Source organism: Diospyros lotus, chromosome 9 (assembly GCF_014633365.1).
Source record: "Diospyros lotus cultivar Yz01 chromosome 9, ASM1463336v1, whole genome shotgun sequence".
Classification (NCBI taxonomy): domain Eukaryota; kingdom Viridiplantae; phylum Streptophyta; class Magnoliopsida; order Ericales; family Ebenaceae; genus Diospyros; species Diospyros lotus.
In genome coordinates, this window is record NC_068346.1 from 35,396,840 (window position 1) to 35,413,498 (window position 16,659).

A 16,659-nucleotide genomic window follows, 5' to 3' on the forward strand; every position below is an offset into this window, starting at 1 on the left:
GGATAGCCAATTCCAATGATTATTCAATTCCCGATTTAATAAATAATATTGAGACTAGTTTATGATATTTCTAATTATCTAATCCCCAATTTATTTACATTAGCTTGTGATATTTCAATTGTCCAATCCCCGATTTATTTATAGTAGCTTATGATATCCCTAGTTTATTGACTTTCTAAATAGGTCTATATTACCCTTGGTTGGCCAAATCCAATGGTTAACCAATTTTGATTTTAATTTAGTAACTAAAACAAACCCAATTTTATTTTAAGTGGGAACTAAATTTATTTTCAAAAATCTAAATTTAATTGGTAAAACTTAATCCTTATGTTCCATTAAATCCCAACCAATTTTCTTAAAAGTCCAACTTTAGAATTATATTCACCTCACTTTGTTTTTTGTGCTTGTCTCATCTTGGTCCATTAGTCAGTTAGAATAGACGTTTTAGATCGTTGGAAATATTTTACATCTTGCATTTTTTTATTTAATTCTTATATAGTTTAATAATTTTATTAGGTGATTTTCACGCAACCCAGTCAAGAGGCAACTAAGGGAATTCTAAACTTAATATAACATTGTGAGTAGGTAATTTGTATTATAGTGGCATTTATTGTATTCATATTGCTAATCATCGTTGTATTCTTAATATATTTTCACAATGACATTTCTTAAAATTGCATTTGGGAAAAATAGAATCCATGTTGCCTGACTGTGCATGTTGACACTTATAGTTGATTTCATTTTTTTTTAATTTGCATTTGGAAAAAATATGATCAACGTTGCCTTGATTTATGCAAATTGATACTAATATCTAATTCATTGCATATGACACTTCTGATACTGAATGATAGCATAAAATGTGTCTTAAAAGGAGTAATTAGTTAAAACATTATATTACTAACTTAAGTAAAAGTTAGTTATTAGTGCACCACGTATACATTAGGGTGAGAATTGGTTCACTCTTGTTGGCGTGAGAGGTTCTGCCCTCATGTTCAAATCAGGTGTGAGAGGTTCCACCATTATGTTCAAATCAAGCATGAGTGGTTCCGCCAAAGTATAATTTGTGGGTGAAAGTCGTTTCGCCTCTAAGTTAATGAAATATGTGAATTATGATTCTAACTTGTTTACTCCTAAATGCGCATGCTTAATTTGTCATTTCTTACATTGTCTTAATTATTACTTGACATGACATGGCACGATGATTTATCTTTCAATGCATTGATGTTATATTCCCCCATTATAATGCTCTTTATCTCTCACTTAGTCTATAGTAGGCTTACCCCTTAATATTTTCAAAATTGTAGGTTGGCATTGACCCTGGCGGTAAGGATCAAGTTAGGCGATTCTAATTGCATAGACCCTAGACATGCTCTATGTTGCAGTACGAACACCTCACTTCATTGGACTTGTGCATCGGGAGGCTTATGTTTCTTTCCTTTTGTGATTTAGTAAATTTCGAATATTGTAATCATATGATGAACTTTGGGCGGTGGGCACTGCAATTTCAGAATAAAGGCAATGGAGATTTTCATAATTTATTTGAGATGTTTAAAGACAGATGATAATGTATAGGGTAATCTTCAAAATGATGAATATTATGCTGCAATTTAGTGAAACCCCAGGTCGTAGGTCAACTTTTGAAGCCTGCAGACATCTCAACTGAACTCACAAGCAGCTAGGTTCCATCTTATTTAGCTCTACAGAATGATGATAAACTGTTTGCAGAAGATCTAGCATGGAATCTCTTGGCCGAATCAACAGATCCTGCTAGCAGTTGCATGGCCTTTCTCTCACATAATGGAGCAGTTGGGGACACCATAAGGCTCATAGCGCACCTCGACAAGGCGGCAGCAGGCACTGCAACAAGGAGGCAGAGGAGCTGGAGGAGGCTTTGGAGGCTCCGTCTTCGGAGGCTCCGGATCCGGCTTTGGCTTTGGCTTTGGTTCGCTAACACTGCCGAAAACTGCGGTCTTCCAAGTCTTCCTCACTTGCTTTGCCACTTGAATTGGATCAACGTCCCCAACCACCTTCAGTATCCCCTTTTGCTCATCCACAGATACTTCTGCAAGACCTGTTCAGCAAGCATACGCTAATAAATTTGTCTTGAAGTAATGAAAGTATTGTTCAGAATCAAATTTGAATGAAGATGATGAAGCTGATACCTTCAAGTTTTGCAACTGCTTTCAGTATCTGAGTCTTGCATTTCTGGCAGGCGATGCAGACCTTCAATTCTATAATCTGGAGTAATGTAAATATGCATGGAAACAGATGAACAAGAGATGAAGGAAACTTGAATGAGTGCACCAAAAGGTGAAGTATTATTACCGTATTACCTTCATGGCAGTAGTTTGAGGCAAGAAGCTGGATATTGAACTTGTGGCTTCATTTCATTCCTATTTGTGCACATCAAGATAACTCGCTGTTTAAGGGTTATTGGAAGACCTTGACTATGTGAAGGTGGCCTCCACGTGAGCTTAGACCCCATATGGTAAGAAATGTCAGAAAAGCTAGTGAAAGGGCATTATTGGTCTACAAGTTAGCAATAGTACCTGGCCTGCGCCAATGAAAGAGACCTTCAATAACACGTTTTGCACCTGGCCTTCGAATTTTCTAAGCAAGATTTTTTGTGATTGGCCTTTTCTTCTTACTAGCAATAGTAAGATTACAAAATACTTAATTCTCACCTAATTTTTAATTTTGAGATTTAATTCTTAATTTTATTGATTAGGATATTCAACCCTTTTTTTATTTAATTTTAATTTTAAATTATTATTTATTATTAATATATCTTTGAGACCGAAAGGTAAAATCTTTCACCTAAAAGGTCCCCCGCAATTCAGTCCCAAGATTTCTGTAAGAGAGGTAAATCACGAAACTCAGCAATGAGATTCGAACATAAGATCTGTGACTGTCTATATAGCGATTAGAATCTAGGACTCTTTGGGGTCAACACATGTACGGTCTCAACTATTGGACTATATCCGTGATGACTTGTTATTGATATATCTATAGATATGTTAGAAGAATCAATGTGAGAAATTTTACATGTTATAGAAATTTTACATGTTAATTAAAATCATGTAAATTTTATTATTTCATCAATCAAATCATTTAATCTGGCTGAGTGTCATGTTAATAATTTATGATAAAATATAAAAATAGTAAACAATTGTCTAAAGTTGAGATTAAGTGGTAGATTTTTCACCTCATCAATCAGATCATTAATAATTTAATGTTATTTGATGTTATTAGCTACCCTACATGGGGATTAATTAATCAATTAATTTCATAATGAAGACGTGAATGGAGGTTGCTGAAGACGTGAATGGAGGTTTGGTAGATGCCATCATTCCACACAACTTCCTACCATACTAAAAGCCTTTGTTTAAAATTAAAAATTAAAAATTAAAAATTTTAAATGAAAGTTCTTAGGTGGCAGTTGGGAGTAACAGTTTATTTATTTATTTTTTTTAAAGTAAAGTTTTAAATAAAATGAGACTTTGTGTAACAGTAAAGTTGTTTAAAAAATCAATTACTGTTTAGAGGTTATTGGATTAAATTTTATTAACGTAGTTAATTTTTATTTTTTAAGTAAAATACATAAAAGATATTTTATATAAAAGCTTAATACATACGATGCTACCTCGACAATTAGTTGAGATACGGAATCTTGATGTTTTTGTACATTAGGTATCAAATATTATAATTTTTTAATTGTTGAGAGAGCATAACAATCCAGTCAACCTATTCAAATATTGTCAACTAGTCATTCACGTAATGTGCCACTCACGGAAACAAGGGCGTTTATATACGCACTAACTTTCCCTCGAGAAAAGAATTTAAAGTAATAATTTTTAGAATCATGCTATTTGTACAGAATATATATTACAAAAATATTTATAGAAGAATCAAAATATCCATTTTGCCCCTGCAATTAATGACCCAAATGCCCAATAGCATCTTTCTCTTCCTCTGTCTCCCTCTCGCTTTCCCTTTCACACTGTTGACAGCAGCGGCAGCGGCAAGCGGCGGCAGTGGCAGAGGCAAGGCGAGGCGGCCGAGGCGACGTGATGAGGTGACAAAGGCAACGGGGCGAGGCGGCGGATGTTGCAGCGGTGAGGCGAGGCGAGAGCAGGCGGAGGCGAAGAATGGCGGCGTGTGAGGTTGCAGCGGTGAGGGAAGGGGGGAGAGGGAGAAGGGGATGAATAGGGATCAAAATATCGCAAAATTTTGATGTCAAAATATTGCGATATATCATCCCTGTAAGTATTTTGTAAAATTTTTTCTGTACAAATAGCATTTTCCTAATTTTTAATGCTTAAACTATCGAATCTTGACGCTTTACACATCAAGGACTACATGCCATATTTTTTAATTATTGACGCAGCATCGTATGTATTAAGCTTTGTAAAAACATTTTATTTACAGGGTCTCATAACATCAAAACATTAAAAAAAATTTAACATTTGACCTCTAAATAGTAACTAATTTTTTAAACAACTTTATTGCAACGTTAAAGGTTATTTTGTTTAAAGTTTTGTCTAAAAATTAAAAGTAAAATATGACTCTCAAACGTTAGTCAATAAATTTTTATTTAAATTTTTTACTTTTTTATATATATGTAACACGAGCCATCCCTCTAATATATATAACATGTATGTATATTTATGTACACTAGGGATTAAATAAGTAATTATACAATTCTAAATATAAATAATTTTTTTGGTTTTTTATTTTTAATATAAATGGTTAATTTTATACAAGAAAATAAAAATCTTAATTAGTTTTGAAGATTATTTCCTATTCCTAATTGGTTTCTTGTTTAGTTTGTAATTTTATTTTATAGTCAGTTGAAAATTGTTGTTAGGTAAGGAAACCTTAGTCTTGATGAATAAGGAAACCTTAACATTGTTGAACATGAAAACTAGTCTATAAGTAAGATGGTTGGCTTGTTAGTCAAGGAGAGCAAATCACTTGTGAGAGACCAGTGAGAGTTAAATTTTGGATGTAATTGAGACTTGGCTTTAGAGAGAGAATATTGAGATTTGTAGTTGTAAACTTTATTACATAGTGATATTTTTTCTCTGTCATTCTAACGGACGTGATTTTTCCCTTTTAGGGTTTCCTACGTAAAATCTCGTGTTTGATTGTGATTGGATCATTTTGTGTTTATTTCTCATCTTATTTTTTTTTCTTCAACATAAATAATTATTCAAATGCAAATACAAGTGTATGGATTCTTCATATACAAAATTATGACTATATAGACTCCAAGTGTATGGATTCTTCATATATAAAATTATGACCATATAGAATTATTTTGATTGGGGATAGAGTTGGTGTTCTTAAAAGAATTAAAAAGTCATTGGACAAAATTAAAAAAAAAAAAATCTATCATAATGACTAATGTGGTCTTGGAATGAGTATTCGGTTCATTTGGTTAAATGAAAGTTCATTAGGTCGCAGTTGGTAGTAACATAACAGTTTATTTTATATATTTTTTAAAATAAAATTTTAAATAAAATGAGACTTTGTGTAACAGTAAAGTTGTTTAAAAAATCAATTACTGTATACAGGTTGTTGGATTAAATTTTATTATCATAGTTAATTTTATTTTTTACGCAAGATGCATGAGGGGCATTAAGGCGTGAGGGGCATTAAGGCGAGAGGTATTTTAGTCATAATACCCTTTTATATAGTTTAAGATATACAAATGTGATGTAGATGTAGCTTGATTCAAATTTTAGTAACTAATTTTTTAAACAACTTTATTGCAACACTAATGGTTTTGTCTAAAAAATTAAAAGTAAAATATGATTTGTCAAACGTCACTCAATAAATTTTTATTTAATTTTTTTTTTACATATACGTAACGTGAGCCTTCCCTCTAATATATATAACATGTATGTACATTTATGTACACTACGGGTTAAATAAGTAATTATACAATTCTAAATATAATATAAATATAAATAATTTTTCAGCTTTTTTATTTTTAATATAAATGGTTCATTTTATACAAGTAAATAAATAATTATAGAAATGCAAATACAAGTGTATTTACGACTACAAGTGCATGGATTCTTCATATATAAAATTATGACTATATAGACTACAAGTGTATGGATTCTTCGTACATAAAATTATCACTATATAGAATTATTTTGATTGGGGGATAGAGTTGGTGTTCTTAAAAGAATTAAAAAGTTGATAGACAAAGTAAAAAATAAAAATTTATCATAATAATTAATGTGATCTTATTTAGGAATGAGTATTAAATCCGTTCGGTTACAAGCATGTGTTATCCCTTCACAAAGTCGGCTCAACCAACTTGCAGGCTTTAGGCGAAAAAGTTTGTCGGGGCCTTCTCAAGAATATTAATTTTTTAATAAAAAATAAATAATACACCTTTCTATGAAAAAAATTCTATTATTTTATTAAATTAAAAAAAAAAGAGTTAAGGTTTAACGATAGTGAATTTTTAACTAAAATATAATGTCTAAAAGATTAAAAAAAATCAAACAACCTATTGCAATAAATAAACAGAAGGTAAAAAATGAGAAGAAAAAATTGAGAACAATGAGATCTTTTTAGAACTGCAATTGAAAGATTTATAATAAAAAATAAATTTATAATCTTAAAATCTATGAGATATTCAAGAAGAAACGGTAAACAATTGAGAACAATAGGAAGAGAGAATGTAAAAATTGAGAAGATAAAACATTGTAAATTAATTGTTGGGCCGGGTGTCTTCGGAAATTTGGATTGAAAGTTAGATTTTATTTTGGTCTTAATTTTTTTAAAAAATATTTATTATTATAAAATAAAAAATATATAAATTATAAAATTTGGGACCTTCGTAAATGCGGGGCTTTAGACGGCTGCTTAGATAGCTTCATGGTCGAGCCAGTTCTGCCCTCAATATCCCCTTTTGTTCATCCACATATACTTCTACAATACCTGTTCAGCATATGCTAATGAAAAGTATTGTCCAGAATCAAATTTGAATGAAGATGATGAAGCTGATACCTTCAAGTTTGGGATTGGTTTCAGTATCTGAGTCTTGCTTTTCTGGCAGACCTTCGACTCTGTTACCTTGTTACCTGCAGTGATGTAAATATGAGTAGGCACCATTCACAAACACCATCAATCTCTTTTATAGTTGGTAGATGTCTCATCATATTCTTTTGTTGTAGAATTCTTAATCTGTGGAAATGGGACTGCCCAAATCTTTTGTGTCATAGCCATGTCTCGTCCACATGCGCCACCTTCACCACGTTATTTACGTATCTCCATTGAATGGGAAAAGATCGATTTTACCACATTTTGACTTTTGCAATTATTAGGGATTTATCTTAATTGTTGTAGATTGTACAAAAATGCCCTTCAAAATGTAGAGAGTACCCTTTTTCCATCAATTGACCAACACTTAGCAGATTCTAGTCTATACTAGGCAGAGCCGGTACAACCAATTTGGGGGCTCAAGGTGAAAAAAAATTTTGTGGCCTTTTTAAGAGTATTATTTTTTTTATAAAAAAATAAATAATATATTTTTTTATTAAAAATTTTTATCATTTCTTTAAATTAAAATCATTTCATTAAATTTTATCATTTCATTTAATTAAAGTTAAAGTTCAATTAACTATAAAATTTGATAATTTTTTAATGATAGTGAATTTTTAATATATTTCTCGCCCCTTTTTTGTGTTAATAGCAATAGTGCCTTTTCCAGTTGCCTCCAAAAAGTCACCATTTCCAATTTTAATTTTATTTTTGTCTTCGTTTTATCAAGGTTGCAGAAAATTCTTTCATCTTTTGTCATGTGATTACTGCAGCCACTGTCCAAATACCACGTATCTAACTTTTCTACTGTAGCAACTTTGCAGGAGGCATAGAAAAAACTTCCTTCTAGATCATTCTCTTCAGAAAAGTTAGCTCAATGACTTTGTTTTAAGTGGCAAGACTTTTCTTCGTGTCCGAACTTTTCATAATTTCGGCACTGTGGTTTTCCTTTAAACCAAGAGTCCTTCTCCAAGTGACTTTTTCTTTTACAAATTCCACATTGAGAATTCTTGCCATTATTATCGACTTGTTTTCCTTGACTTCCTCTATTTCTAGAATTTTCTTTAAGTTTTCTCTCATTTTTTTAAAATTTTTGAGACTGCATATTAACTTTAGGTTGAAAGTGACGTGGATGAGGATGAGATGGTTTTAGCATTTTATGAAATGTGTAATTTGGGTGATTTTAAAGGCTAATTTCAAGAGAATTAGACTGAGAATTCAAAGTCACCAATTTTGCTAACGAGGTCTGTGGTGTTTCTTTTTTTGGAAAATTTCTTCGTTTAGGCCTCGAAATTAGCATTTTTGCTATTTTAGGAAATAATTGATTTGAGATTAACTTCCATTAGGGAGTGAATTTTAATATACTATTTTGGGGGATTTTATTTATTTCCATTTAACTTTGATCCTGTAATGAAAACTCAATCTTGCCTTTTTGGTAAGATTTGGGTTTTAGGGTTTTGGGATTTTTTTTAATTTCCTAATCGTTGTAGCCTATAAATACTATGTTTATAGGGGTTGATTTGAAAGTTCCAATAAAATTTCTGTTGACATTTTCTCCATAATTCTCTTCAATTTTTCAGTATTCTTTAGAATCAATGAATCATTGATTGAGTCCTATAATCCGGCATTCGTTAGTGAATCAACGGGTTTTAGAATGCTTCCGCTATGTCAAAACGGCATTATTCGTGTCAATTTCATAATGCCTTTCTAATCTTTGTTCATGAGCTTCTAGTGAACCCATTAATTTTGCAACTATTAATTTGTCTATATCTTTAGACTCCTCAATGTCTACAATAATCGGGTCATATTTTTCTGTACATGTAATTAGAACTTTTCCAAAAATTTCATCTCCATAAGTTCTGAGTTGATTTACCACTTCATCCACCCTAGAGTAATATTATTTTGCAGTCTTAGAATCTTTCAATTTTAGATTTTCAATTAAACTTCCTTCTCAAAGTTTGAAGTTTGCAAGTTCGTACCTTGTCACTGCCGTTGAACTCCTCCTGCAACTCATCCCAAGTCGCTTTTGCAGTTTCTGCTCCCATGATCCTCGAAAAGTTTTCATCGGTCAGGCTTATTTGTAGAGCTAGGAGAGATAGAGAATATTTTTGTTCATTCTTTTTTAGTTCCTTCTTTTATATTGCAGATAAAGTGAAAATATAATCTAGGTTAGTGTACCCATTATTAACGACTTCCCACAAATTTTGGGCACAAAAGTACGTCTTCATTTTTATAGACCAAAAATCATAGTTGTTGCCGTTAAAAGTTGGAATTGGAATGGATGAGCGGAATTCATCAAATATTGTGTAAGCTTATGCCCAATAAATATCGAACATAGCTCTAATACCACTAATAGTATTTGATTGAATGGAATGAGTAATTTTGTGAAAGTTGCTTGGGAATGTTCTAGTGAATTTTGGAAGGACTAATTTTGACGAGCTAGAAGAGTGAGACTCGAATTGAAAGGCTATGAAAGTTGAAGAAAAAATAAATAATTTACAAAAGATGGAGATTTGACTTTTCAATAACTTGATTTTCTTTGATTGCTTGATGCAAAATGCATACATAGTTCCCTATTTCTAAGCTTAAGTGTGGCAGTGGATTTGTTTCCATGGCCATACTACATTTGTTCCCTTTTCCCTTTATTCAATACAAACAAAGTTGGCTCGTGCATGAAGTCATTTAGGTAGGTCCTAAAATTTTTAATTTATATATATTTTTATTTTTTCTTTTCTAATAATAAATATTTTATTAAGAAAATTTGAGCCCAAAATAAAATCCAACTTTCAATTCAAATTTTCACATACACCTAGTCCAGCAATCAATTTACAACATTTTTTCTGCCCAATTTTTACGTTCTCTCTTTCCATTGTTCTCAATTTTAACCGTTTCTTTTTGAATATCCCATAGACTTTAAGACTGTAAATTTATTTTTTATTATAAATTATTCAATTGTAGCTCTAACAAAAATCTCAGTGTTCCCAATTTTCTCTTATCAATTTTTATCGTTTCTTTGTTTATTATAGTAGGTTGTTTGCTTTATTTTGATCTCTCAGACATTATATTTTAGTTGAAAATTTACTATCGTTAAACTTTAACTTTTTTTTAATTTAATGAAATGATGGATTTTTTTCATAGAAAGGTATATTATTTATTTTTTTATAAAAAAAATTAATACCCTTGAGAAGTTTTCGACAAACTTTTTCGCCTAAGTCCCCCAAATTAGTTGAATCGGCTTTAGGAAGGGGCAACACATGACTGTAATCGAACTGATCGAATACTCATTTCTAAAGACCACATTAGTCATTATGATAGATTTTTTTTTTTTTAACTTTGTCCAACAACTTTTTAATTATATTAAGAGCACCAACTCTATTCCTAATCAAAATAATTCTACATAGTCGTAAATTTATATATGAAGAATCCGTTCACTTGTAGTTGTAAATACACTTGTATTTGCATTTGTATAATTATTTATTTGCTTGTATAAAACTAACCTTTTATATTAAAAATAAAAGACCTGAAAAATTATTTATATTTATATTATATTTAGAATTGTATAATTACTTATTTAACCCCTAGTGTACATAAATGTTATATATATTAGAGGGATGGCGCGTATATATAAAAAATTAAAAAATTTAAATAAAAATTTATTGAGTGACGTTTGACAATTATATTTTATTTTTAATTTTTTAGACAAAACTTTAAACAAAATAACCTTTAGTGTAGAAATAAATTTGTTTAAAAAATTAGTTACTATTTAAGGGTCCAATGTTAAAATTTTGTTATTGTTTTGATGTTATGAAACCCTCTTAATAAAGTGCTTTTATAAAAACTTAATATGTACGTCCCGTCAACAATTAAAAAATATGATTTATAGTCCTTGATGTGCAAAATGTCAAGATTCGGTATCTTAAGCATTAAAAATTATTGTTTTAAGTTTTTACTGTGATAGAAAATTAGCCCGTGTATGAAGTCACTTGTTTCCGTGAGTAACACGCCACGTGAATAATCAATTGATAGTATTTGAATAAGTTGACTGGTTTATTGTACTCTTTCAATAATTAAAAAATATACTATTCAATGCCATATGTACAAAAATGTCAAGATTCTAAATCTCAACTAATTGCCAAGAGAGCACCGTATGTATTAAGTCTTTTACGGAATAACTTTTATGTAACTTGCTTAAGAAAACAAAAATTAACTACATTAATAAAATTTAAACTAATAACCTCTAAACAATAATTAATTTTTTGAACAACTTTACTTTTACACAAACTCTCATTTTGTTTAAAACTTTACGTTAAAAAAATTAAAAATAAACTATTACTGAAACCTAATGAACTTTTATTTAATTTTTTTAATTTTTAATTTTAAACATACCCTTTTCCAAACCTACCCCCATCAGGAAACAAACAACCTCCATTCACACCTTCTTTGTGAAATTAATTGATTAATTAATCCCCATGCAGGGTTGCTAATAACATCAAATAACATTATTAATGATCTGATTAATGAGGGAACAAAATCTACCATTTAATCTCAACTTTAGACAACCGTTTACTATTATTATATTTTACCATAAATTGTTAACCTAGCAAGCTAAATTAAATGATATGATTGATGAAGTGAAAAAATCTACATAATTTTGATTGACAAGTGATGTGCTAATATTACTTACATATTTTTTTATATCATTCTTACTTAATTTTATGTTTAACTCTCATATTTTTATATGTTTTATATATTTTGTAAGCACCCCCGCCTGGATATCCCAACCACCCAATCTATCCGAACGAAAGCGCTTACATAAAGGAAGAGAAAACAGACACAAGACAAAAATATCCTGGCATGCATACATAGAAAATACGACAGCGGAAGCAAAAACAGTAAACATGCATGCTCACAAGTACCCCGCTGGAACAACGGTCACGGAATATATAAAAATATATACAAACCTTGTGCCCATAATTAGGAGATACAAGAAACAGTCTGGCACAGTAAAAAATAAAAGATAGAAACTCTAACAAAACATCAGAGATGACGGGACAACTAACTGTACACATTACCAACACGGCTGGCTGCTAGGTGGTGCGGTCCTCGCCCTCGGCCTTCGCTTTCCCCTTACCTGGAATGATGGAAAGCAAGGTGAGTCGCAAGACTCAGCAAGTTTATAAGAAAAGAAAGGCTATAACATGAATAGAAGAGGAGATCACCCCAAATATAAACCCACATGTACACACAAGCCATGTGATGCAACAAGATAATAGTGCCGCGTAATAAAAGCACATACCGGTCCTTGGGGCTCACATAAGACACCTGGCACCCAAGTCCCATACCAACCTACCGCTGCCCTGAAGGCAACATAAGTCTCCACAAACCTGTGCGCACTGTTCCGGGTCGGTACTCCCGTCACCCGTATCCCTGTCGGTACTCTCGACAGCCAAGCCATAGGCTCCCTCGGAACGGTACTCCCGTCCGAGAACTAAATACTACCAGTAACCATGCAATGCACATAAAATGCAATGGCGTAATGAGCATCAACGTGATACATGGCGCCCATACATCCAGGCATCAGGCCATGCTTCGCCCATATAGTAAATCACATGCGATACATATGCCCGTGCTGGATGCATCATAACCAAGCTAGGATGCTCGTGACCAAGCATAACCAAATCATGTTAATCCCAACATGCAGCCCGTACCCATGTGCACATCAAACCATGCAACAAGAATAAAATATAAACAGGCATGCTATAATCACATAACGGCAGAGCTAGTCAGCAGTGCCTGGCACCGGTCAGCGGTCAGTGATTAGAAGAGACCATCTGACGGCCTAAGATAAATCGTACGACAGTCACACCTTCACCAAACAGCTGATCCTTGCCCCCATTGCACAACCGCTTAGTCTATAAACAACCAAAAATCCAATAATAATACCCGAATAGCTAAGACCCTAGCCCCGGGTGAGTACGACATCATTTCCATAGGCTTGGGGGTGGTACGAACCCCCGTAGGCAACCAACGAATAAAATCCTCAAGACTAGGTTAATAAATTAAATTTTAAAAACACACCGTTTAAAATTCCATAATTTATTAACAGCCAAAACGAACGAATGGAGGTCAAATAAATTGACAATGAAAGAATCGATGAGGTGGGTATGAAGAACTTGCCTTTACGAAGATATCCTTAGGCTTGATTTAACCCGACGCAGTAAAAATTATACACACTGCAATATCCCAATTATTTGCCAAAATTAATAAAATTGGGCTCTAAAAGAAATTCTGATCGTACAGAATATTAATTACTAGCTTGACTACATACCTGACTAATTAAATCGCTGATTAAACTTGATTTAATCCTGATTTTTCTCTAAAATTTTCCAATTTCATGGTCGCGCACGTTGTCTCTTTTTTCCAATTTTCGCTACTGATTCTGCTGCAAAAATAACGCCCGAATTGGGCTTAAAATAGAGGCAAAACGAGCGGCTGAGACGTGGCCACATGGCAGCGCGCGTACCAGCACTGGAGGCCACCGCCTCTAACCGAAACAACGTTGTTTCGGACGTCTGGCTGATTGAAAATCAGCCCAAAACCTCGGCCTCGCGCGCCCCCCCCCCCCCCCCCCCGCGTTTCGAACCCTCGCACACATGCCCGTGTCCACCCGCTCGCCTTAACCATATAGTGTGCGCATTTTATTTAAAGGGGTCTTCGGACCCATTTTCGGAAACGCACCAGCCACCCCAAACTTCCATTATTTACACTCTCACCCCCTATATTAATTACATTAACACCCGGAACTTCCAAAAATCACACAATTTGATTTATTTTAATTTTTTTCTTATTCCAGAAATTGTCTAAAATAACATAATTAATTATCCTAATTTCCTATTTCCTTAAAATCACATAATTTATTTTTATTTAATCACATCAAATTATTTTGATATTTCTTTTAAATCAAATTACCCCAAAATTAAATTAAATTGCCATTTACGGGGCGTTACATATTTATTTTAGGTAATTTATTATATTAACAAGATTTGAAGGAAAAGTAAGAAATACAAAAATTATAAATTTTCGTTGCTCAAGGGTTTGATTAAAAATAAAAACTGGATTAATTGGAATTTCTAAAAATTCTAAAAATATATATATATGTGAAAACGTTATATGCTTACTTTTCTACGCTTCAAACAGTGTGTAAATCTGAATTTTCTACGAAAAGTTATGATTATTAGAGTGACAGAAGATCAAAGTTGTAAAAAAACAGTATTACCTACGAATTTTTGATTCCATTTTCTTCAAGTTGGATTGATTTGTAGATGAATTAATGAGGCCTTTTTAAGTTGTTTAGAGCTTCTTATCTCTTAAAGAATTAGGATCAAAGTGACCAAAGAAGCTTAGCCCAAAAGTCTAATCAAATTAAACCCATATATATTACAAAAATCTCTAAATTGTAATTCTTGATATTTTGAGGAATTATTTTATATTTTTTCTTGAGTGTGGGACTTAAAATTTTGAGTGGGCATGGGTATAGTTTGATCCATGTTTTAAGAAGAAAATTAAGGAAAAGAAGAAAGTGATGAGTATAAAAAGAGAATGAAGGTTGAAAAATTAGAGAGTTGTAGGTGAGAAAGCTTAAAGGATATTGGAGAATTGAATCATTCTTGGTGGAAGATTTCTTGTATTTTCTTCAAGAATTGGTGACAATATTTTTGGTAAAAGAAATTCTATACATCAAAAGAATTTTATTCCCTTCTTTCATTTTCTTTAAATTCTATATTTATGTTCTTTTATTTTGTTAGGAATTTTATCATTTGTAATATGAACTAAATTATATAATTAGGGCATTTTTATGTAACTTAAATATGATAATTTGATTTTTATGGATTGATTTTCTTTATTCATGCAAGTGGTTATTATTGTGCTTAATGCTATCAAATACTTGACCAATATTTGATTGATATGTTGATATAGATTTAAACTGAAAGGAAAAATCTATAACTTGATCTAGATAATAAACACCACGGGAATATAATTAGAACGGAAGTAAAAATTTGATTTATGAGATTAATTATCTTTAAATGAATAATTAAAATTGGATCATTAACCATTTAAATTAAATTAGATTATTTGGATGAAAATTGAAATACCCTAATGCTTTCCAAAACTTAAACTTCTTCATATTTATTTTCTGTATTATTATTTTATTTTATTTTCTTAAATTAATTAATTCATCAATTAATTAATTATTTAAATAAAATTTTAATTAATATAATTTTAATAATTATCAATCGATTATTGTGAAAACGATACTATTACTCACTATTTTATTATTTGTGTAATCCGTACACTTGCGAAAAATCACTATCAACAAGTAACGCTCCTTGTCGTCAATTGATTGATCTAACATCTCTATAGATATAGTCTCTTAACCCTCAGTTGGCAAGTTCATATATCTTTATCGGCTGAGTCTTCAAACAGAACTTATTCCATTAGTAATTATTATTAAATATAACAACAATAAATAATAATTTAAAACTAAAACTAAATAAAAAAAAGGGCTGAATACCCTAATCAATAAAATTAAGAATTAAGTCTGAAAATTAAAAATTAGGTGAGAATTAAGTATTTTGTAATCTTACTATTGCCAGTAAGAGCAAAAGGCCAGTCACTGAACATCTTGCTTAGAAAATTCAAAGGCCAGGTGCAAAACATGTTATTGAAGGTCCTCTTTCATTGGCTCATTTCGTACTATTGCTAACTTGAAGGCCAATAATGCCCATCCACTAACTTGTCGGCCAATAATGGCCTTAAACAGCAAGTTATTTTGAGGTGTATAAATAGGAATGAAATGAGCCCGCAAGTTCAATATCCAGCTTCTCGTCCACTAAACTACTGCCATGAAGGTACGTAATACGGTACCTTTTGATGCACTCATTCAAGTTTCCTTCATCTCTTGTTCATCTGTTTCCATGCATATTTACATTACTGCAGGTAACAGAGTTGAAGGTCTGCATCTCCTGCGAGAAATGCAAGACTCAGATACTGAAAGCAGTCACAAAACTTGAAGGTATCGGGTTTATCATCTTCATTCAAATGTGATTCTGAACAATACACTTTTGATTATTTTAAGACAAATTTATAAGCACATGCTGAACAGGTATTGTAGAAGTATCTGTGGATGAACAGAAGGAGATACTGAAGGTGGTTGGGGACGTTGATCCAATTCAAGTAGTAAAGCAAGTGAGGAAGACTGGGAAGACTGCAGTTTTCGGCAGTGTTAGTGAATCAAAGCCAAAGCCGGAGGCTGCAAATCCTCCCAAGAAGAATCCTCCAGAGAAGAAGCAGCCTGAGCCTGGAAATCCTCCTCCAGCTCCTCTGCCTCCTTATTGCAGTCCCTGCCACCTTGTCGAGGTGCGCTATGAGCCATATGGTGGCCCGTACTGCTCCGTTATGTGAGAGAAAGCCATGCTAGATCTTCTGCAAACAGTTAATTTATCATCATTCTGTAGAACTAAATAAGATGGCACCTAGCTGCTTGTGAGTTCAGTTTAGAAGAGAAAATTGGTAATTGTTGAAACACTGGAATTTTTT

At 32.1% G+C, this 16,659-nt stretch overlaps 4 protein-coding genes across 20 annotated transcripts in view; 2 read left to right on the forward strand and 2 right to left on the reverse strand.

The window, feature by feature from the left end:
• The window catches only part of LOC127810089 (heavy metal-associated isoprenylated plant protein 43-like), a 72,416-nt gene that overhangs the window by 44,661 nt on the left and 11,096 nt on the right, over nt 1–16,659 (reverse strand). The window lies entirely within an intron of this gene.
• Nucleotides 1,521–2,403, reverse strand: LOC127810090 (heavy metal-associated isoprenylated plant protein 43-like). Of its 2 annotated transcripts, none has more exons than XR_008025356.1 (3): nt 2,326–2,402; nt 2,163–2,238; nt 1,521–2,071 (listed from the first exon to the last, which is right to left on the reverse strand). XR_008025356.1 is itself a non-coding variant. In XM_052349345.1 (3 exons), the coding sequence occupies exons 1-3, from the start codon at nt 2,337–2,339 to the stop codon at nt 1,791–1,793; spliced, it is 363 nt and encodes a 120-aa protein (XP_052205305.1). In that variant the 5' UTR covers nt 2,340–2,403; the 3' UTR covers nt 1,521–1,790. The 2 variants fall into 2 exon arrangements, 1 of the variants encoding a protein (XP_052205305.1); XM_052349345.1 differs by having other exon boundaries at nt 2,334–2,403.
• The window catches only part of LOC127810087 (heavy metal-associated isoprenylated plant protein 2-like), a 124,541-nt gene continuing 123,838 nt past the window's right edge, over nt 15,957–16,659 (forward strand). Inside the window, exon 1 of the mRNA XM_052349337.1 lies at nt 15,957–15,971. Coding sequence (XP_052205297.1) covers nt 15,966–15,971 — 6 coding nt within the window. The 5' untranslated portion in view covers nt 15,957–15,965. The remainder of the gene's footprint in view (nt 15,972–16,659) is intronic.
• Nucleotides 15,978–16,659, forward strand: part of LOC127810086 (heavy metal-associated isoprenylated plant protein 43-like) — a 94,241-nt gene continuing 93,559 nt past the window's right edge. For 13 of the 15 annotated variants that reach the window (XR_008025346.1, XR_008025348.1, XR_008025342.1 and 10 more), the window contains exons 1-2: nt 15,978–16,135; nt 16,226–16,479. Coding sequence is in view for 5 of the 15 variants with exons in the window: in XM_052349334.1 (XP_052205294.1) it covers nt 15,994–16,135; nt 16,226–16,479 (396 nt within the window). In the remaining 10 variants the exon portion in view is untranslated. Of the gene's footprint in view, nt 16,136–16,225; nt 16,555–16,659 lie in introns of those variants that run through there. The other 2 variants (XM_052349335.1, XR_008025351.1) reach the window with 2 other exon arrangements.

Excerpts from the sequence above, each read along its gene's own strand:
- LOC127810090 (XM_052349345.1), bottom strand. Across the intron at positions 2,072-2,162 it reads AGCAGTTGCAAAACTTGAAG|GTCTTGCAGAAGTATCTGTG; the intron begins GTATCAGCTTCA and ends CTTGCTGAACAG.